This window comes from Bactrocera neohumeralis, chromosome 6 (genome assembly GCF_024586455.1).
Source record: "Bactrocera neohumeralis isolate Rockhampton chromosome 6, APGP_CSIRO_Bneo_wtdbg2-racon-allhic-juicebox.fasta_v2, whole genome shotgun sequence".
Classification (NCBI taxonomy): domain Eukaryota; kingdom Metazoa; phylum Arthropoda; class Insecta; order Diptera; family Tephritidae; genus Bactrocera; species Bactrocera neohumeralis.
The window spans coordinates 58,341,002-58,363,519 of NC_065923.1; the positions used below are offsets into that span (position 1 = coordinate 58,341,002).

Below are 22,518 nucleotides of genomic sequence, written 5' to 3' on the forward strand. Positions count from 1 at the left end.
TATACTAAAACAAATAATAAATAATATTACACAAATGGGGGGATAGCTATTGGATTGGCTGTATGGACAAATATTTTGTCACACTTGTAATTCAAATAACTTTGCAACGGCGCGCCTCGCTTGGAGATAAAAAGCAAATTTGTTCATAAAATGTTTGTTTCGTGTTAATAATTTCCCTTAACTTAATTTTTAGTTCTTTCTAGCTATTCATAATGTATAACACGAAAAATTACAGTATTCAGGTGTCTTCCTTCAGGTACTGCGCAAGTACAACATTGTGACAATATATGTATGTATATTTGTGTACATACATATATTTAGTTATATGTTTATATGTGTAAATATACTACATACATACATATATAGGATCATGTATGAAGCGCCTTGAGCTCTGAAAGTCAATTATCGAATATATTAAGTTCACCCAATAAATAACATGCAAGATGTTTCAGCTTTAGTCAGCAAAAAAAAAAAAATAAACAAATAGTCGAAGCGAAAGTTACAAAATGTTTTCACCTCGCCTTCCTCCACATAATTATGACATTTGGCATCCGACAAAATTTTCAACCTTAACACATAAACCGCAAGGTTCTGTTAAAAAACCTACAAGGATGACATAATAGCCGTTATCACGATTAGAGGGTGGCTAATTGCAAGAAGTTCTCTCTTGTATTGCAGGACTGAGTCATTCTCTCTTGACAAACAAAATTAATAATTTATATAACATCGATTATACATAATTTAGCTTTTCTTATCATAAGTTTCAAATAAAACTATCAGGGGTGTTGTAGAATCCAAGACAGAATTGCTTAGCTGTCAGAATTGCAAACCAATTCTGATTTTCAATGGTGTCACAGAATCTGATTGGATTTTCGTCTTTTCGAACATACGCAAAACCAATATTTGAATCAGCTGTTTATTAATGTGACAAAACTTGCAAATGAATACATTTGGAAGCAATCTTATTGAAGTTTTTAATGAGTTCCGAATTAAAGAAAGATTTTAAGAGACAACATTTATCGAATGAATATAGACGCATTTGGGTGTTAAGTTACGTTTAATACGTTTTGTAAATCTACTTTAAGGGAGGAATTTTTTTTTTGCTTAAATCTCTTAAAAAATTATCTAAGAATATACCCCCAATGTTATATGTATATGGGAATTTGAAATATTGTCGAAGCTAGAAGGGAAATAGTGACCGAGCACTGGTAGATATGTACATATATACATATGTATGTTTATGAGCGCTTGGGCAGAAAGCGAAAACTTTGTCGCTCGATTTTACGGTTTTCATTCTTACGATTTTTCTTAATTGGCGGACAGGATTGAAAAAACTAAACGTATGTAATTGGGGCAAAGTTTATTATCTTTGGCATTAAATTATCTTATATCTAAACAAAAAAAAGCTAAGAAAAGTTAAGTTTGAACATTTTTTTGGTCAAAAACCACTTGTTTATTCAAATTTTAAATTTTTTTAGAATTTAACACTTTTTTTTGAAATTTTCGTAGTTTAACTTGAACAAAGTTGTTAAAAAATTTTGAATTTTTTGTTTCCGATAGAAATTGCTACCTGTATCCTGCCCGCTGTCCGACAAATGCATTGGACAATTGCTTCCCTAAGGCAGAATATCAAAGAATTCGTATCCAAAAAATGTTCGGATGATGTTTAAATATATAACTATAAACCCTAGAAATTCGCTTTAATCAATTATTTCTTTCCCTCCCAAAAAAAAAATCGATTTTTTAAGCCTCTAAAGCAGGCTCCTCCTTAAATATCCGCATTTGTTTTCAAAACTCAATAATTAAGACATTTCGTGTTTTATTCTTATGTTTTCTCCTATAGAAATAAAGATAAATTAATTCGTAACAATAAAATAACATGAATTTAAGAAACTTACATTTCAAATCTGTGTGCGAATAGTATCTTCTTGCTTTGTTTCTGACAGCAAAACCGATAAAATTGGTTTCCGTGACACCCAAAACCGATACAAATTCTGTTTCGAATATCAAACCAATAATGTCTGAATTCATGACACCTATTGCTTTTTTTGATCGGTTTCAATTCTGATTCCGACAACTATCAGATTCCACAACATCCCTGTATATGACTATTGAGAGTGAGAAGTGAGATGAGAGAACGTCGAGGAAACTAATTCGCCTTTCACTCAACACAATTGATCGAAAAGTTCGTTCAAGTATCTAGCACAGATCTCGGATAGAGGACTTCTAAGCAGTTTTAAGACGATTACATTTACCAATTTTCAATTCCGTTCCCATGACAGTCGGGTCTACGTAACCGGAACGAGATATTATATAAGGCCAATGACTGCCAACTCGGCTGAATTCTGCCGCCACAACAACAACACCAACCAATTTTCAATTCAAATAATTCCACCACTTTAACCAACCTTCATTCCATAACCATTTCCAAAAGGTGTTTAATTGTTTTATAACTTTATTATTTTGCATGTATTTGAGATTAATTGTTTATTGCTTGTTATAACTTTTTATATATATAAAAGTTAATGTGTTTGAGGATCACATTGTAATAAGCGAACGATTGACGGATCGCTCTTCGCGCCTTCAATGAACTCTTCGAGGCTTAATTTGCCGTCTTTATTTCGATCCATCTGTCTAAATATTTTATCCGTTCGTTTCTCTGGCGTACTCTCGTCTTCCGGCATTTTCATAACTGAACCAACCATTTTATAAATTGCCTGCAAAATTAAAAAATAATGAATGAAATTTATAAGTAAATATTACTACATCGATAGCAAAAAGGAGTAAAGAGCAATATAATTGTATTAGAAATTCACATCTTTCATCAAATATGCACCAACCGTGACGATTTCCAGCATTTCTTGTCGGGAAATGTAACCATTCCCATCTAGATCATACATCGAGAACGCCCATTTTAACTTTTGTTCTAACTTGCCGCGTGATGTTACGCTCAGCGCGCATAGAAACTCTCTAAAATCAATCGTGCCATCTCCATTGGCATCGAACGTGCGGAATACGTGCTCAGCAAACTGGAAATAAAATTACAACAATTTTATTGAAATATTCTACAATATAGTAAGTTTATAACACGTGCATTTTAGAATGAGATTTATGCTTACTTTACTTGCGTCGCCGTACGGAAAAAAGTTCCCATATATTTTTTTGAATTCCTCAACAGAGAGATGCCCACTAGGACAATCCTTTAAAAATCCTTTATACCATTCTTGAATTTCTGCATCTGTAAAGAAAATAGATATGTGTTTTAAAAATATAATATATATGCATAAATAATCAGCGTACGAGCTGAATCGATCTAAACATGTCCGTCTGTCTGTCTGTCTACATATACGCGAACTAGTCCTTCAGTTCTTGAGATATCGACATGAAAACTTTTTTATTTCACGAAATTTGATAAATTGTTGAGATCGCAGCATTATAGGATATAACTGACCGATCAAACTCAAGTCCTTGTATGGAAAACATTTTGTTAAGATTTCTTTGAAATCTCGTGAGTAATATAAAAAAAAATTAATTTTTGACAATTTTGCCATATAAAAATCGAAATAAACTAATATGGATAAGGGTACTTTTATGATATTGTTCTTGTCTTAAAATGTGAAAGAAAAACCGACATATGTACATATCAAAGAATATGTTTTGCCCTGCTTCTACTTTTGCGATTTAGTGCAATTCTTATTATTATTTATTTTGCTTCATATTTGCATATACATATACATATATGCATATTGTTAGGTTCAAATATATAGAAAAAAAAGTAAGTTATCAAAGTGAAATATGAAACAGCAATGAGAACAAAATTTAAAATTTATATTTTTCGAAACCATATATATTTTTTATTCAGACCATATATCAATGTATCAAATTAAAGTATTTTTAAAACAAGAAGCTCATTGCTTTTATAAAAGGAAAACATAATCACAAACAGAAATTTCATGTAGAAAAAAATTGTTATCAAATTGTTTAACATCCACAATGTACAATAATTTCGAATTATTAGTTGTCACAATTGTTGTTGCATTGAGTCATTTTGAGGAAAATTTGTCCAATCCTTTTTGTAATCCTTCAAACCACTCGAGTTTTGGGGTTTCTCTTCAACTAATCGCAACTTTAGGATTGCGTAAGTACTTTTAATTGGTGACAAGTGAGGGCTTTTCATTTTGTAGATATTCTGTTATGATTTTTACAGTATGAATGTGCGCGTCGTTCTGTTAAAGAAGGTAATCCAGCCTAATTAGTCATTGACCCTCGGGAATGGCGTGCTCATTTAAAATATTTAAATATACTGCATCAGTAATTTATCCTTCCAGGGCTACAATATTACCGGGGCCATTCGCTGAGAAGCATCCCCAAAACTGTTAAGCCATTTTCCACCGACTTAACTGTGGGTAAAATGCATTTGTATCGACTGTTTTTCTTTGGGTGAGGGCCAAACGTAAACCATGTCATGGGAAAAACAGAGTCTAATAATCCATTCATCAGTCCAAAGCACTTTGTGCCAAAAGTTTTGAGGTTTTAAATGTGCTCTTCATGTCGTCGTTCTCGTTTTTTTGTTTGCCTCATTTAGATTGGGTAACTTTCTTGCAAAGCGGCCGTAAATATTGGCTTGACGCAATTTGTTGGTATCCTTCTTACCAATTTTATAAGCTGAACGCGAGTTTTTGGAACTGATTTGATTCAGAATTGGAAATATCTAAAAAAAATTTATCAACTCTCGTTTAAATTTTTGCCCCCTTGTCTCTTCCTGATGACTTCATTATCTTTCTGTAGAGAGTCATAACTTTCCATATTGCAACATGATTTATAATAAATTTTTTGGCAAATAATATTTCGAAATTAAAAAAATCAAAGCTCTACTTACCTATTCAATTTCAAAATTTAGAAAATAAATAATTATTATTATTATAGTAATAATTTTTTCTAATTTATAGAATGCCATCCAAACTTTGCAAAGCATCACTTGTGTAATTTAATTACGGTACTTTCCGAACATATACAGAAAAGTTGATATTCGATAAAGCGAAAAAGCTGATAACATTTAAAAAAACGCTTGTTGCTTTGATAACTTACTTTTTCTATGTACTGTATTTCTCTAGCTCTCCCAAAGTTGAAGATTTAACCAAGTTTTTTATTATAAACACTATAAAGCAGGAGGTTGGCGAAGCCAACTGGAAAAAAAATAGAAGTGATGATCCAATGTGAAAAAAAATATTTAAAAGTATAAATGGACAAATCATTTTAATATCCAAAATTCTTGTTCAAAAACAGTTGGAAGAAGCTAATTAACTAGAGTGCGCTGACAAAGTTTGTTTGTATTTTGACATTATTTATTATTATTATTTAATGAACATATACATACAACAGTAACATAAACAATGTTTTTTTTCGTTCTTCACATTCGTCCCACAGTAAATATGGTTTAATCACATCAAGGTTGTTGTAACCATGTATTCTATGAACGTTTCATTGTTATTAAAACAAATCCTGATAACGAGTAATTATTGCTTATTAAATCGTTGCCGAGAATCAATCAGCAGTCAAAAGTATCGTTTCAGCACATCACCCTTACATTTTACTAGTCATTATATATGTATTTTATATAACTTTAAATTCGTTACCTGTGAATTCTGTGTTTTGTTTGAGGTCTTCTAAGACTTCTGGTTTCAATTTACTGTTTTGCTTTCCCATTTTGATTACTCATGCTTTGATTTCACTGTAAAATATAAAAATGCATTAATTACAAACATTTAAAGTAAACCACAAATAATTTAAAAATGTTAAAATAAAAACTCAGAATACAAAACTTAAACTTTGTTACCGTTTATGTTGCATTTGCATTTTATTTTGATCGTGTGCGCTAAGAGTTCGAACAATACAGATATTATTAGCGAGCTTGAGCTGTTGCTTGAAAGGATATACGAAAAGTTCCAAAATATTATTAAACGATGCATTTTTGTTGTTAGTTCTCATATTGAAAAGTTCTCAAATGTATATTGACACAAATTAATGTTAGCTTTCTAGTACCATAATTTCAAAGGATTTTTTTATAGTTATTAAAACATTATATGAATTCATAATTTTTGGATTAAAATATTTATTTATAAATGTTTTTGAACTCTCCGAAAGAAGAAATGTATAAAATAAAAAAATAGCGCTTATTCGAAGCTAAGCTTACACAGCCAAATAACTACATACCTACACAAATATATAAGTATTTCAGTTTTAGTTCAAATATAATTTTCAACACATGTAGGAACACCCATATCCACTATGGGTCTAATCAAGTAGTCAAGTTTTGTTTTTGCGTTAAAAATAGCTATTTTTCTGCAGTCACATACGAAACAAACACAATGACTTGTGCGGAATTTGTGAAACAAATTAATTTTGTGTTTTTATTTTTGTTTACTTAGTTATTTCTGTTTCCTAAAGTGCACTCAACCGTCCGAAAAATCGTTTTCCAAAAAAACAACGGAATTAAGATTAAATTGTACAAAATTATAAAACTTACAATGCAAAAGTTGTTATATTCAATTATTGATTATTTTGGTAATAGTACTCAAGTACATATCGTCACCTGAAATGCAAAATAACGTATCATCAAAAAATGCGAAATTGAGTGTCTTATTGATTACGCTTCACTACTTCAAATTACATACATAATATTAGATATGTTCAAAATTTTCAGGTTCTGCGCTCAGATATAAACCAGTTTTAACCAATATTAAAATTTTTGTTCATTCATGTTCCATTTTATTTCGTGTTTTATTTATGCCACTGTAAATTTCCGTAAATGTTGTTACGTTATTTTGCATTTCCGGTGACGATATGTACATACAATATTATCTATAATAAAAATATATTTTGTTATTTAAATACAAGAACGAATTTTCTACAAATTATTAGTGCACTTCAAACTGAAACTGAGTAATATATTTATGAAATGTAAACAAAACGGCAGAGTGAAGGCAATTTCTTTATAGATTTTACATCAAAAACAATTTTAATAATTAAAAATTCTGAAAATAATAATACATATTAAATATTCAAACGATACGAAAAGAGAAGCGCTATGTAAAAAAATTAATTATTAAACATATTTGAGACGCTACCAACACATATGTATGTATGTACATACATATGCTTCTTACATAGTAGTATGTTTCTCTTAAACAAGGAAAATTAATCAAATAAATAAGAAATAAAATAATATTTGTGCACTAGGCATACATGCATACATATGTATATACAAATACTTGTATACATACTTCTACATATCATATGTACAGTACATACAACATATGTACAGTACATACATGCATGAGTGAAAACATTAAAACACAGTATTAATTTTTAGTAGATGCCTTAGTATTCATTTTAGGAAATGTAAATTTATAAATATTGTGATATAAATGATTCAATAAATTACATAAACCACAATGGTCATTTTATTTGGTTGTTGTTTTAATTCTTTCTTTTTATTTTTTTATTTTGTATGGTTTGTTCTTTGTTTTTTCCGGGGGTTTTTGTGTTGAATTATGTCTATGGGGCCAACATTTTTGAAAGTTCCTCATCTTGCAGACACCCTTTTAAGAATTCATCTTGGGTTAATTGACCATCATTATTTTCATCCATTTTGGCGAAAATATTTTTTGCACGCTCCTCAGCAGAATCTGCTGGTCGATTCGATGAACACGCGCCAAGCATATCGTATATGGCCTGCAACAAAAAGTGGAAAAGAATATAACGCACACAACGCGCTTAGGTAATTAAAGCAAAAAGAGTAAGACCATAAATTTGGCTACAAATATGTATGTAAGTAATAAATGTATGTTTGCATTGTATGTAAAAATAAATTAATATTTTCAGTAGACATCAAAAAATATCAACAGAGACAAGAAAATAAATAAAAAAAAACTGAGTTTAAATTTTTTTTACAAAAATTTGAGGCATAAAGTAGTTTTATACTGGGTGTTTCAGGGATTGTTCGTTACTATTTAATCTAATTAACGAAATTTGATATACTTTATATAACTGTTAAGAAACTTTATATTCAAATTCGTCGACGTTTTATAACGGATAAAAAATTCATAGTTTCAGGGCAAATTTTTCAGCATAATTAGATATCACAAGATAATTATTTTATTCGAATACGATAATCAAAATAAATGGACTGTATATATTTTTGTACGTCGAGTATCTAAATATACATATATATAAATGAACCTACAATATGAAACACCGTATAGTAGTACCAATTACTTAATTGGAGAATTTAAATAACTGATTCACATCAAAAGTAAAACCAAATAAAACTGTGTAATTTTACATAACTACATACATACATATTTCCATATGATAAGTGTACAATGCAATATATACTACCTGAACAATTTTCGTCATTTCTTGTATGTCAATTACGCCATTACCATCTACGTCGTACATGCGAAAAGCCCATTTAAGCTTCTCCTCGGGAGTGCCACTCGATGTAACGTCTATAGCAAGTAGAAATTCCTATATAAAGGGATTAATTGAGAATTTATTCAGAATAAATCCATAAAACGTTTCGAATGGGAAATTCGTATTATTATAATTTTATGGAACGAAGAACACCGCAAGAGTTTTTTAAAATTATACTTGCTTTTATGATTATTATATTTATACAAACCTATCTCACACACATACACAGTGGCAAATTCTTAAAACTTTAATGAAAATATTATTAAAATAAAAAGCCTACAAATCAACAAGTACCTATTGTGACTATATGGAACATAACCCCCTTGAACCGCCTACAGGAGACCAAGTAGCCATCAACGAAGGATGCAAAATGTGTTTACAGGGACGGTAATACATGTATACAGTTCAGTGACCACAAGGAATAAATGCTCAAATTATTTCATAAAGCGACCGCGTTATAACTACAAATTTACAACTAATCGATAAATATTTAAAAAGTTAGGTAGATATTTGGCAACAGATATTGGGTTTTTCGTTCTGATAAGTGGTTTAGCTCACAAGTTGAGAACTTCAAATAATAAATTTATTTTCTATGAAGTCTTTTCAGTGCAGAAATACACACTCGAAGTCTCTTATTGCCTGTCAAGTCCCTAACACTTTTAACGACCAAGTAACCAGTTCTTCTCAATTTTATAGGATATATTTTTGTATTTTGAATATTTATACCCTCGTAACATGTTGCTATAGAGTATAATAATTATGTAATGGTTTTTATCACTTAAGACTAATGGAGTTATCAAATATATATCTATATATATAAAAGAAAGTTGTGTTAGTTACGCCATTTATAACTCAAGAACGGTCTCTTTAGGTTAAAATTTAATACAACTCATAAATACAAAAATATATTTCTAATAATAAGCATTTGTTCAAAATTCACGTTTGTAGGAATCCTTTGAATATATGCGTACAATTTTAAACAGATTCTTCCTTAAAACTAATACAATTGCTAAGTATGTGGAATAGTAGAAAAGAACTGCAACCAAATACGCAGTAAAATAGATTATAACTGGCTCAATAATCCAGGAGATTTTTTCGTCTTTCCACGCCTGAAAACCGGTTCATCATGTGCAATCCACTAGAATGACTGTCTATTAGACTCCAGTGAGAAATGATGGAGCATATTTCTATTGTCACAAACAGACGCAAAAATTCGGTTTTATTACGATTAAAGAGCACCCAAAACACTTCTCAGAATCGGTTATTCGTTGTTTTTGTTGGATTATGAACTTGCGAGGCACCCACTTTGCACAGAGCTTTCGACTCTTTAGAGTATCATTGTCCTCGGTGCTCATTTCGCCTGTTTCCAGCTTAGCAAATATCTTTTCAACGGTGGATTTCCCTAAGCCCAAATTCAACAGCTGTCCCCCAAAAATCAATGCTTTATTAACACACGAAATGCTTTATGATCCATTTTTTTGTAAACTAAAACAAGTTGCTTCACAAAAATCCTATATCTCATTAACTAATATCGGGTGATTTTTTTGAGGTTAGGATTTTCATGCATTAGTATTTGACAGATCACGTGGGATTTCAGACATGGTGTCAAAGAGAAAGATGCTCAGTATGCTTTGACATTTCATCATGAATAGACTTACTAACGAGCAACGCTTGCGAATCATTGAATTTTATTACCAAAATCAGTGTTCGGTTCGAAATGTGTTTCGCGCTTTACGTCCGATTTATGGTCTACATAATCGACCAAGTGAGCAAACAATTAATGCGATTGTGACCAAGTTTCGCACTCAGTTTACTTTATTGGACATTAAACCAACCACACGAATGCGTACAGTGCGTACAGAAGAGAATATTGCGTCTGTTTCTGAGAGTGTGGCTGAAGACCGTGAAATGTCGATTCGTCGCCGTTCGCAGCAATTGGGTTTGTGTTATTCGACCACATGGAAGATTTTACGCAAAGATCTTGGTGTAAAACCGTATAAAATACAGCTCGTGCAAGAACTGAAGCCGAACGATCTGCCACAACGTCGAATTTTCAGTGAATGGGCCCTAGAAAAGTTGGCAGAAAATCCGTTTTTTTATCGACAAATTTTGTTCAGCGATGAGGCTCATTTCTGGTTGAATGGCTACGTAAATAAGCAAAATTGCCGCATTTGGGGTGAAGAGCAACCAGAAGCCGTTCAAGAACTGCCCATGCATCCCGAAAAATGCACTGTTTGGTGTGGTTTGTACGCTGGTGGAATCCTTGACCGTATTTTTTCAAAGATGCTGTTGGACGCAACGTTACGGTGAATGGCGATCGCTATCGTTCGATGCTAACAAACTTTTTGTTGCCAAAAATGGAAGAACTGAACTTGGTTGACATGTGGTTTCAACAAGATGGCGCTACATGCCACACAGCTCGCGATTCTATGGCCATTTTGAGGGAAAACTTCGGAGAACAATTCATCTCAAGAAATGGACCCGTAAGTTGGCCACCAAGATCATGCGATTTAACGCCTTTAGACTATTTTTTGTGGGGCTACGTCAAGTCTAAAGTCTACAGAAATAAGCCAGCAACTATTCCAGCTTTGGAAGACAACATTTCCGAAGAAATTCGGGCTATTCCGGCCGAAATGCTCGAAAAAGTTGCCCAAAATTGGACTTTCCGAATGGACCACCTAAGACGCAGCCGCGGTCAACATTTAAATGAAATTATCTTCAAAAAGTAAATGTCATGAACCAATCTAACGTTTCAAATAAAGAACCGATGAGATTTTGCAAATTTTATGCGTTTTTTTTTTTTAAAAAGTTATCAAGCTCTTAAAAAATCACCCGATAGTTATAATCCAAGTAATAGAAATCATATAGATGGTAGTAGTATTATTATCTATGTATCAGGCACAGTGAAGCGTGGATGGGTCCTCTATTATAATATAAATGAAACGCTATTTCGTTATGTACTCCCGAAGCAAGACAGGAAAGACCTGAAAAATTGCCTAGTTATTCATTTATTCCTGCAGAAGCTAGTAACGAAAACCTTTTTTTGCAAAATCACCCTCGATTTTGCAATTACATTCAATGGAATAAATTAAGATACAAAACGGTAATTTAGTGCAGAAGAACGCAGTTGCCACCTCTTCAAACTCTGTGAAAATGGGTAAAAATCAGACAATAACCCCTCCCCATACAACAGTTACGTGGAAAACCACTGAAAGTGCGATAACTTACTGAATAAATTCAAGAACTTAACCAAAAAGGAAATTAATGAAGTGGGGAAAACTTTCTACTTCGGATTTTTATATATCGTCACCTAAAATACAAAATAACGTATCATCAAAAAATTCGAAATTGAGTGCTTCATTGATTACGATCCACTACTTCAAATTACATACATATGTATAAGTACATATGTTCAACATTTTAAGGTTCTGCTATCAGATATAACCCAGTTTTAATCAATATTTAAATTTTGTTTCACTTATGTTTCATTCCTTCTTCTGTAAATTTCCGAAATGTTACGATATGTACATACATATTATTTGTGTAAGTTTTAAAGTAGTAACTTTTTCACCAAAAAGGGTTTACAAATAGATGAGTCGAACAGCAGCCGATATACATATGCATGTGTACCCATTACTGTGGGCACAAAATTTCAAAACAATACAAATTTTCTTTTTCTAGGTTGCTACGGTTGTTTGCCACGAGCAAGTGTTTTTGAATGGTACAAATTATTCAAAGAGCGAACAGAACGCGTTGACAACAAACCACAACTAGGACGGCCATCACCAATAAAACAAACAAATTAGTGCTTGAGAATTGACGATTATCAGTCATAGATCTTACTGACATCGTTGGAATATAGTAGTATAACTCATTTTTAAAGATAATTTGGGTTTATGAAAATTTAAAGCACGATTGGTTTGAAAATTACTCAATTTTTTATAAAAACAGCGTAGCGTTAACTTCTGTGATGTAATGCTTTCCGGCTACCAGAATATCATGAAAAGTATTGTTTCTGGTGATGAGGTTTGGATTTATGCTTACGACCCGGAAAAAAAAGACCAGGCAAACTGTTAACAAGGAATACTATTTTAGTGCTATGCGTCGTTTGGGCGAAACTATTGTAAAAAGAGGCCCGAATTAGGCCCGACGCCTCTTGGTTTTTGCACCACGATAATGCACCGTCGCTTACTGCATTACATTCTTATTTAGTTTTTCGCTAAATTACGCTACGACATAGATTTTAAAGAATAAATTAAGAACTTTCAAATTAGTTGTTCCCAAATAAAATCTTAGCTGAGTAATCGTTTGCATTTCACAGTCAATGCTTAATTTCTATAAAATTTTATGATGATATAGGCAACGTTATGGGAAACATATGTTTTACAAATATCATCCATAAAAATATGTTTGAAAAATTTAAAACAACAAAAGAACCCCGAATTTCACCGCTAGCGAGAAATATCTGAAAATTCAGAACAAAAATCAGCTGTTACTTAAGCACTGCTACTGTGAAACCGGGCATTACTATTTTTTGCTCATAGTAGTAAGTATTACCGTGCGATTCTGTACTGTGATACTGTCTCAAGTCTCTAAATTTGAGATTTTGAGTTAAAGACAATTTTTGAGACTTGAGACGATTATGCTATTCTGTAAGTGACAGTCACAAAATCTATTACAATTCATTATTCAGAGATGTTTTTAAACTTGAATGAAAATAAATATGTCGATAACATATATTAAATTTTCTATAACATAGTCAAAATACATAATTATCAATAAAAGTAAAAATATATGTTGACTTTGTTTCATAATATTTACGAAATTTATGTAAAAGTGATTTATTTTTAACCTTCTCGTGTTTGAGTTGCTTACAAAATAGAAAATAACTACAATCGATTAATATCTGTGATGATCTCTATTCAGCATATTCAAAATGGCAGACAAGAGTTCTTTTTGGTTTTGTGACCTGCTAATTACCAGGTCTCAAGTTTGAGTCAATATTTTGAGACTAACGCTAGAGACTGTTTAGTGAATAGTAATTAGTCACAAATTGAGATTTTACCTCAAAATGTCTCAAATAGAGACTAGAGTCTGGTTACAGAATCCCGCTATTAGATTATAATTACAAGTAGATACATACATACATATGTATTATGTATTCGTATGCTGCAGAATGGCGTCAATATCAGTTCCAGCGTCATACATACCATGCATGCACTTACACATACATACATATACTATACTTGTACGATGCAATATATTGTCTTTGCAACGACAGTTTTGTACCCTTCCTTATTTTCAAGCTTACTTTGTTTTATTATAGCTATTACTTGTTTTTTGTTATGTCAATATAAGTAGATGTCGCTTATCATTTTCTGTTTTTTGTTGGAAATGTAAGTATGTAGTTGTAGTGTGTGTATAGCTGGCTGCGTAAAATCAATTACATCAGTTTATCTCTTCCTTGGAACACAAATACACACAGAAAGTTTTGTTTTACTTTTCTCTATTTTTGTGTTTTTTTGTTGTACTCGGTTTGAAGCGCATGAATGGGAAGACAGCTGAATAGTGAATTTGAGGCGTAAGGTGAACGCTGCGGGGCGTATACCGCTGTTCGGTTAATCGTGCGTGCTGAAATGAATGCTTACAGAAATAAATCCATTTAATGAAGGAATTAAAACAAATGCGACACACAAGTATCTGCACTGCGTTTTTCGCATTGTTGTCTTTTAAAATAAGTATGTATACCAAGTATATAAACCAAACACTATTATCTCCCACCACGCGATAAAACTAACTTTAAATTTGTCGTGCCGGCCCACCAGGGCAGCCAGTGGTTAAACAACGCACCCAACGAACAATGGGCAAACATGGATACATCTGCATGAGCGCCACTTAACCGCAATATACACACCCGCTCAAAATAATAGTTACACTATAAAACTTAGTACTCTCAATAGTTTAAAAAACTTTTTATGGGCTGTATGCGACCAGTTATGCTGTAAATTTAATTAAGATAATATGGGCTCGTCATTTCTAAGAGAATGAAGTATGTGAATCCCCGAGTTAATGCGTAGTCAGTTTTGCGTGAATACTCAGAAAAAAAATTGCTCAATATAATAGATACACATAAGTGAACTTAGCTTTTTGTGAAAACAAACTTAAATTTATCCAGTTTTTTTATCTGAAATTGGTAAGTTTTCTTTCATTATAGTTCAAAATCCTGCAGATAGATTAAATTATTTTTTAATCAGATGGGTCGGAAGTCACATTGCTCTCTTGAAGAAGTCCGACTGGTCTCACCTCAGAAAGCAAGGAAAATCGCTTCGGGAAATTGAGAAATTAATGGAAAGGTCACATAATTTTGTTAAAAATGCTTTAGAGCGAAAATCTATTAGGGAGACTCGTGGAAGGCCACAAAAAACGAGTACAGTTCTTGATCGCCACATTGTAACTATTTGTAAAAAGGACCCATTCAAGTCTTCGAAAGTGATAGCAGCAGAAATTGGAAATGTAGTAAGTGCTCAAACAGTTCGCAGGCGTTAGGCAGGCATTAATGCCATCAAAAAATTTAGATATGAGGTTAAACTTTGCAAGAAGTCATTTAGATTGGTCAGGACCTGAGGGAGCAAAAGAGTGAAGAAACATCTAATGGAGCGATGAAACGAAAATTAATTTGTTTGGAAACGATTGTGAGAGAAATGTGCATCGCCCAAAAGGAAAGGAGTTTCGCGTTCGATTCACAAAAAAAAAAACTGTGAAACATGGAGGTGAAAACGTCATGGTGTGGGGATGTTTTTCTTGGAGTAGGTATACTATATACCAAACAACTGTACAAGGAAATACTTGAAAATGTCATGATACCCTATGCTAAAGAAATGCCAATCCCCAGATTTAAATTCAATAGAAAACCTATGGGGAGAACTAAAAAAAATTTGGCGTGTCAATCTTTCTGTAACAAAGACCAGTTATGGGAGTGCATACAAAAAACTTGGTATGAGATACCTAAAGAAACCTGTCAGACTTAAATCAGTAGTATGCCCAAACGAATAAATAAAGTAATCCAGAATAATGGTGGATATACTGGCTATTAACTGAGTAGTGTTAAATATACAACAAAACTGTTTTATCATATTTTGTTTTTCCAAAATAATTGTCTTATTAAAAGTATACCTATTTTTTGAGCAAGTTTATTTTAGCTATGAAATGTTTTTGGATCTACATTTGTTTGTTTTGCTTTTTTTTAAATGAAGTTTATTTAATTTAACTTGTAAATATTTGAAAAATATAAGTACGTTTGCGGTTTTCTTAAAAATTTAAATAAATTTTTTTATTGATGAGCTTTACCTGAAAAAGTATTGTGTAACTATTATTATATTGATCTTTATACACCATATACATATAACAAGGAACAACGTTAACTTCGATTGTATCGAAACCATAATACCCTTCCCAAATAAAAGTTGCCATACAATAAATTTAATTTGATCGGATAATTTTTATGGCAGCTCTATCTTCAGTGGTCCGATCTGAACAACATATTCCGAGATTATACTGTTGCTTTGGAAGGTGATCCGTGCCAAATTTCGTGAAGATAATTGGTCAAATAAAAAACTCTTCTTACAAGGACTTTGTTTCGATCGCTCAGTTTGTATGACAGCTATATGCTATAGTGGTCCAATATTTTTTCAACAAATTAGATTCTTCGGTAGAAAAGGATGTCTGTAAAATTATATATGGATATCTCCAAAAACGCGTATAGGTATACATACAGACGGGTTTGGCTTAGCTCATATTTTATGGGATCTCTAACATTTGTTACTTGGTATTCGAAAAACTTCGTGGCAAACCCTGTTTAAGGTATAAATATACACATTAATATACAAGGCGCGTTCCAAAGTAACCAGAACTTAATGGTTTTTTTCGGCAAAATAAATTTATTTTATTCAAAATAGTCCCCTTCTGCTCAATACAGCTTTTTGCACGGTCCAAAACGAGTGTTTTAGCTCTTTGGCCGGTATGGCCGCCGTATGCCGGTGCAAGCCTTTTGAATGGCCTCTACGTCTGCATAACGTTTTACTTTCATGGGCAAATGCATTTTTCCGAAGTCACAGGGTGACATATCAGGTGAATACAGGGAGTGGTTAAAATGTGATTTTTGGTCGATCGGTGAGACGGATTCTGAGCAATTTTTGGTCGTGAGTCAATTTATGCGGAACAAATCGTGCACACAATCGGATTTTGATTGGTCCTCACGACCACTTTGAAAACGTTGAAACCACTCGTGCACTCTGCTACGGGATATGCAATCATCGCCATAAACTTGTTTCATCAATTGAAACGTTTCGTTAAAAGTTTTACCAATTTAAAAAAAAATTAATGTTGGCTCTTTGTTCTAAGCTCATTTTCGCACCGATAACACAAACATTCTGACACTTAAAACGCAATAACTTCACGTCCAGTAGATCAAATGTCATGATGTCTCACTGAACAATCGATAAAGATAGCAGATTCTAACGCACCAGTCGACATATAGATGGCGCCACCAGGGGGCGCTAGATTCAAAAAGTCCTGTTTATTTTGGAAAGCACCTTGTATGTATATTTGTAGCGTTGTAGCGTGTTGATGTCAGAAGACAAACGGATACCATGCTGCTGTAGAGCAGCATTCCACTTTGAGTTATTACGAAAACAACAACACAAAATTAAACTCTCCTACCAAAATACAAAAATTAAAAACCAAAACTAATATACACCATTGTGTGCTATATATTTCTTGTACACACACAAACTTTTCGGTTTCTAGTCGCATATTTTCATGTCATAAATAGGATATATACGATACAACGTCCATATGTAAATGACAAAACAAAAAACAACAGACTTCAACAAAGTCATATTTTCTCATTGATAAGACACATTAAGGACATTTTTGATCAAATGTATCTCGCATAAATATGTAATACTTTGTGTTATGTGTCAAGCTGTCACACGAAAAGGAATCATCGCTAGGTGATTATTTGGAAGCGCTTCTTTTTAAGCTATTTAATAGATAGACCTGTTGTATCACGTGTACCGATATGAATTAGATTTTTAGTGGGAAAGTAAAAAAAAATGTATTCAAAGTATTGACCATTTACACATTTTGTCCACTTTTCTAGCAATTAATGGATACCACAATATTATAAATGTTCGTCTAAAATAAATCAATCAGAGACTCAATTTTCGACTTCTCCGTAAGAATCGAAGTGCTACTCAGCCAATGCGTATCGATGGAAACAAATGGTAATCAGAAAGGGCCAAGTCTGGTGAATACGGCGAGTGGTGTAGCAGCTTTCAGCCAAGTACATTGATTGTATCCTGTACCGATTTTGCTGTATGCAGGTGCATTGTCGTGTAACAAAATTACTTTGCCTTGTCTTTTGGTCCATTATGGTCGTTTTTGATCAATTCATGGTTCAAATTGATCATTTGTTGTCTGTAGCGATTAGTATTAACAGGTTCATGAGGGTTTAAAAGCTTATGATATACTATACCCTTCTGATCGCACACACAGAGAATTGCATTCTTACCGAATCGATCTTTTTGAAATCGACGTTGATGGTTGTCTCGGATTAACCCATGATTTTCTTCGTTTAGCATTCTTAAAACACATCCATTTTTCTTTCGTGTCTTTGAAGCAAAATGTCATCAATGTTTTTTTCGGTTTACCATCGACCATGATCACCATATGCCTCGACAAGCATTCGATGCGACTCTGAAGCACTTTTCTTTAAATGGAAACAAAAAATTTATGCTTTCCGCAAATCATTACTTTTTGGTAGAAAATTTGTCATTTCCAACGCAATGAAAAAATATGATGTTGTTTGTTCAATGACTGTAAGGTTAATAAATAAGTGTGATAAATATCATGCCAACCAAACAGAAAAATGTTTTCCAACACATTTGTACCTCAACGTTCATTTCACACCGTATTGCGTGATTGTCATCCACTTTCGCCCATTTTCTTAGTATACGATAGGAATGTTCGGATAACTTCACACACCAAATTTGATATGTCAAGCGGTCAGGTACTTCCTGAGATTTAGCTGGTTTCAAAGTGGGAAGTGGGCGTTATTATTATCTGATTTTACATTTTTGATTTTCACAGAGTTTGAAGATGTTCTTTGCAAGTAAGGTTGATATAGCTTTAGTTTGAAAAATATGTAAATTAGGCCAATTATAAAAAAAATGTTTAGCCCACAGGTGCTCTTTGTTACTATGATATCCTCTACCAAATTATAATTTTGTATATTAATTTAGTACTTGGTTATGGCACTCTATAGGTTTTCTGGATACCAGGGAACATGTGCATCAAGTTTCGTCAACATATTTTAATTTTTACTCAAGTTATCGCTGCACCGAAATTCCTTAAGGTATACAACTGACAGACACTTAGTATATGGGGGTTGGGGTAGCATCGACCCGATTTTATTTATTTTTCCTAATACCTCATAGTAATACATGCCACATACTAAAAAACCAATCATAAGTCAGCCAGATATTCGACAATCCTGATATTAGTTATCTAGGGGCTAGGTCAAGCTTTCGCTCAAATGTATCTATTTAAGGCACAAAGATACACTGCTATGAGTAAAACACCGATTCAATCCATTTTTGACATACATACATACCCTTGTCAGAAAAGGTTTATCCCTGAATTTCAATTATGTTCTACACATTGAACGATATTTTCGATCAACTATAGGTACTGAGTTAGAAACATTCCAAGCATACTAAGTTTCGTCAAGATATATTAATTTTGACTCAAAGTTCAGCTGGCATGGACAGACGGACGGACAGACAGACAGTTACCCGGATATCAACTTTCCTCGTTATCTTGTTAGGTGAAAAAATATTATATGGTACTCTGTACAGGTTGTAAGAGTATAAAAATCATAGTAGGATGAAACTCATCGGAAAGATAATAAGAAATATTGTAGGTAATGAAAAGATCTATAACATTTATTTACATTCTTTTTACACAAAACCTGAAACCATTCAACCATTTAAGTACATTGAACTTTTCCATTAACAGAGTTTCGTAGTGAGATAACGACGTTGGTCAAAAACTACTTCGTTTTTGTCGCATCAATTAAAATTTAAATTTAATTTCGCCCAATTTTTGTGTGATTATTTTAGCTTACATAACCTGTGCTAGTTAATAAAACCACCAATGCCAATAACACTAATAAGCAGTATCACTACGACTAAATTATCCTCTTACTTTTGCGAGCGCATTTACTCACAGATGCATACACACTTTACACTACCTTACAAATGTGTGCATTCATAAATACCTTATACAGACTACACAATTGTAAGAAAGTGATCGGGTAGGGGGTAGTAAGGTATGTATTTTTTTTTTTGCATTTTTATTTTTTTTATTTTGGTTCTGATTTGGTTGTGAGCGGCTGTGAAACTTTAAACGTGTTTTTCTCTAAACTTCACTTTTTCGATGCCGGTGAGCTCTGTAGCTCAAAATCTACTGAACCGATCCTTTTGAAATTTTGCAGTCTTTCTTTACATAAATTGTGAGGTAACGCTGTCGAGTTTTTTTTTTAATTTTAACTTATTTTTAAACATCAAAATTTCTGATTTTTTTTGGTGAAAAATCAGTATTTTGAGTTCCGAGCGTTGTAAAAAAACTCGACAGCGTTACCTGAGGAAACTTATCAACTAATCAAATCAATTTGGTTTTTTAATTTCAAATGATCCAGTCATGAGTTATGCGGTACACCGCGAATCAATTTTTTTTTGGAAGTTCTGCGAAGTTTCTCTGTCACCGGCTCATCTACATAAATAACAAGTAAGGAAGGGCTAAGTTCGGGCGTCACCGAACATTTTATACTCTCGCATGATAAAGTGATAATCGAGATTTCATTATCCGTCATTTACATATTTTTCAAATACCGTATTTGTGTAAAGTTTTATTCCGCTATCATCATTGGTTCCTAATGTATACAGAGAAGGCATCAGATGGAATTCAAAATAGCGTTATATTGGAAGAAGGCGTGGTTGTTAACATTTCACCCATATTCGTACATGTCATCAGGGTGTTAAGAAAATATTATATACCGAATTTCGTTGAAATCGGTCTGATAGTTCCTGAGATATGGTTTTTGGTCCATAAGTGGGCGAGGCCACGCCCACTTTCAATTTTTAAAAAAGACCTGGATGCAGCTTCCTTCTGCCATTTCTTCCGTAAAATTTAGTGTTTCTGACGTTTTTTGTTAGTCGGTTAACGCACTTTTAGTGATTTTCAACATAACCTATGTATGGGAGGTGGGCATGGTTATTATCCGATTTCTTCCATTTTTGAACTGTATATGGAAATGCGTGAAGGAAACGACTCTATAGAGTTTGGTTGACATAGCTATAGTAGTTTCCGAGATATGTACAAAAAACTTAGTAAGGGGCGGGGCCACGCCCACTTTTCCAAAAAAATTACGTCCAAATATGCTCCTTCCTAATGCGATCCTTTGTGTCAAATTTCACTTTAATATCTTTATTTATAGCTTAGTTATGACACTTTATAGGTTTTCGGTTTCCGCCATTTTGTGGGCGTGGCAGTGTGCCGATTTTGCCCATCTTCGAACTTAACCTTCTTATGGAGCCAAGAAATACGTGTTCCAAGTTTCATCATGATATCTCAATTTTTACTCAAGTAACAGCTTGCACGGACGGACGGACAGACAGACATCCGGATTTCAACTCTACTCGTCACCCTGATCACTTTGGTATATATAACCCTATATCTAACTCTTTTAGTTTTAGGACTTACAAACAACCGTTATGTGAACAAAACTATAATACTCTCCTTAGCAACTTTTTTGCGAGAGTATAAAAATGAATCGCGAAAATGTATGTACGCACATAACTCAATAACGCCTAGACCAATTTGGCCAATTCTTTTTCTTAAATGTTCGTTGAAGTTCAAAGATGGTTTTTACGGCTAGAAAAATTCGAATAATTTACGGAAAACCCCTAACTAAAAACAGCATTTTTCTTTTCCCTCATACAAACGTTACATACACACATACATACATATGTACATATATAAAAATGAATGTTTGTTTGATGAAATTTTTAAAGGTTGTTTGTTGTGGATCGGGAAAGGTTTAGAAACAAATACCTTATACTTTTCTTGAGGAGAAGTCGGAAAATTGGACAATTCCAAAAAGAAACATTTTTCATACACATTTTTTTCAATTTTTGTTTGTTTTGTTTTTCAATATTTTGATTTATAAATTATTTGAATCGTTCAAGTTCGGTCGCTTGCTTTTTTATTCCGGCTATCCAAAGGAAAAATTATTGAAAATTATTCAGTGAAAACTTTATGTGTGTTTCAGACGAAGTGATCAATTACAGATTGAAATTTGTTACGAAGCCACGAAGAGGTTGCGCTAATATTTGTAGGCGTTCTTTTTGCCATCAACGTATGGCAGCCCAAAGAAAGGCAAGAAGTACTCCCAAAATGCGATGACATATGTACGTGCGGAATTATGGATCGCGGTCAATCAGCTAGCGATCGTAACGATATCACAGCACGACTTATTAAACAATAGCTGCGATGTTTGACGGTCTTTGTCTTGAAGCAACCTATGGTATACTATATATGGTTCTGTTAGATGCTGAATGTATTCTGTTGCGTGTTGCCGCACGCACACATTCTTCTTTGGATGCGGATGGTGATTACACCAGATCAAATTGATGATATCATTTCAGCGGAAATTCCTGATTCAAAGATAGATCCAGAATTCTACGAAGTGGTGAAAACCAATATGGTTCATGGACTTTGGGAACCTTACAATCCCGCTTTGGTTTGTATGTCTGACAATAAATGCACGAAACACTACTCATGTGCTTTTCTTTGGGAAACGGAAATGGGAAATGATGGATATTCACTGTATCAGCGTCGCTCACCAGACGACAATGGCAGAACATTTAGCATTTAGAGGCGTGAATATCGACGTTAACAACACATCGAAGTTGAAAACATATG

General features: G+C 33.1%; 3 protein-coding genes across 8 annotated transcripts in view; all 3 read right to left on the reverse strand.

Annotated features, from left to right (window-relative positions):
• The window catches only part of LOC126762375 (flightin), an 81,653-nt gene that overhangs the window by 7,321 nt on the left and 51,814 nt on the right, over nt 1-22,518 (reverse strand). The gene's annotated exons all lie outside the window — the stretch shown is intronic.
• LOC126762368 (neurocalcin homolog) overlaps nt 2,438-22,518 on the reverse strand; it is a 72,054-nt gene continuing 51,973 nt past the window's right edge. For 3 of the 5 annotated variants that reach the window (XM_050479082.1, XM_050479081.1, XM_050479083.1), the window contains exons 2-5: nt 5,637-5,731; nt 3,120-3,238; nt 2,817-3,029; nt 2,438-2,717 (exon numbers count right to left, since the gene is read on the reverse strand). In XM_050479082.1, the coding sequence (XP_050335039.1) occupies nt 2,523-2,717; nt 2,817-3,029; nt 3,120-3,238; nt 5,637-5,706 (597 nt within the window). In that variant the 5' untranslated portion in view covers nt 5,707-5,731 and the 3' untranslated portion in view covers nt 2,438-2,522. Of the gene's footprint in view, nt 2,718-2,816; nt 3,030-3,119; nt 3,239-5,636; nt 5,732-8,270; nt 8,284-22,518 lie in introns of those variants that run through there. The other 2 variants (XM_050479084.1, XM_050479086.1) reach the window with 2 other exon arrangements.
• Nucleotides 7,362-22,518, reverse strand: part of LOC126762372 (neuronal calcium sensor 2) — a 66,972-nt gene continuing 51,815 nt past the window's right edge. For both annotated transcript variants that reach the window (XM_050479092.1, XM_050479091.1), the window contains 2 exons: nt 8,401-8,529; nt 7,362-7,734 (listed from right to left, as the gene is read on the reverse strand). In XM_050479092.1, coding sequence (XP_050335049.1) covers nt 7,558-7,734; nt 8,401-8,460 — 237 coding nt within the window. In that variant the 5' untranslated portion in view covers nt 8,461-8,529 and the 3' untranslated portion in view covers nt 7,362-7,557. The remainder of the gene's footprint in view (nt 7,735-8,400; nt 8,530-22,518) is intronic.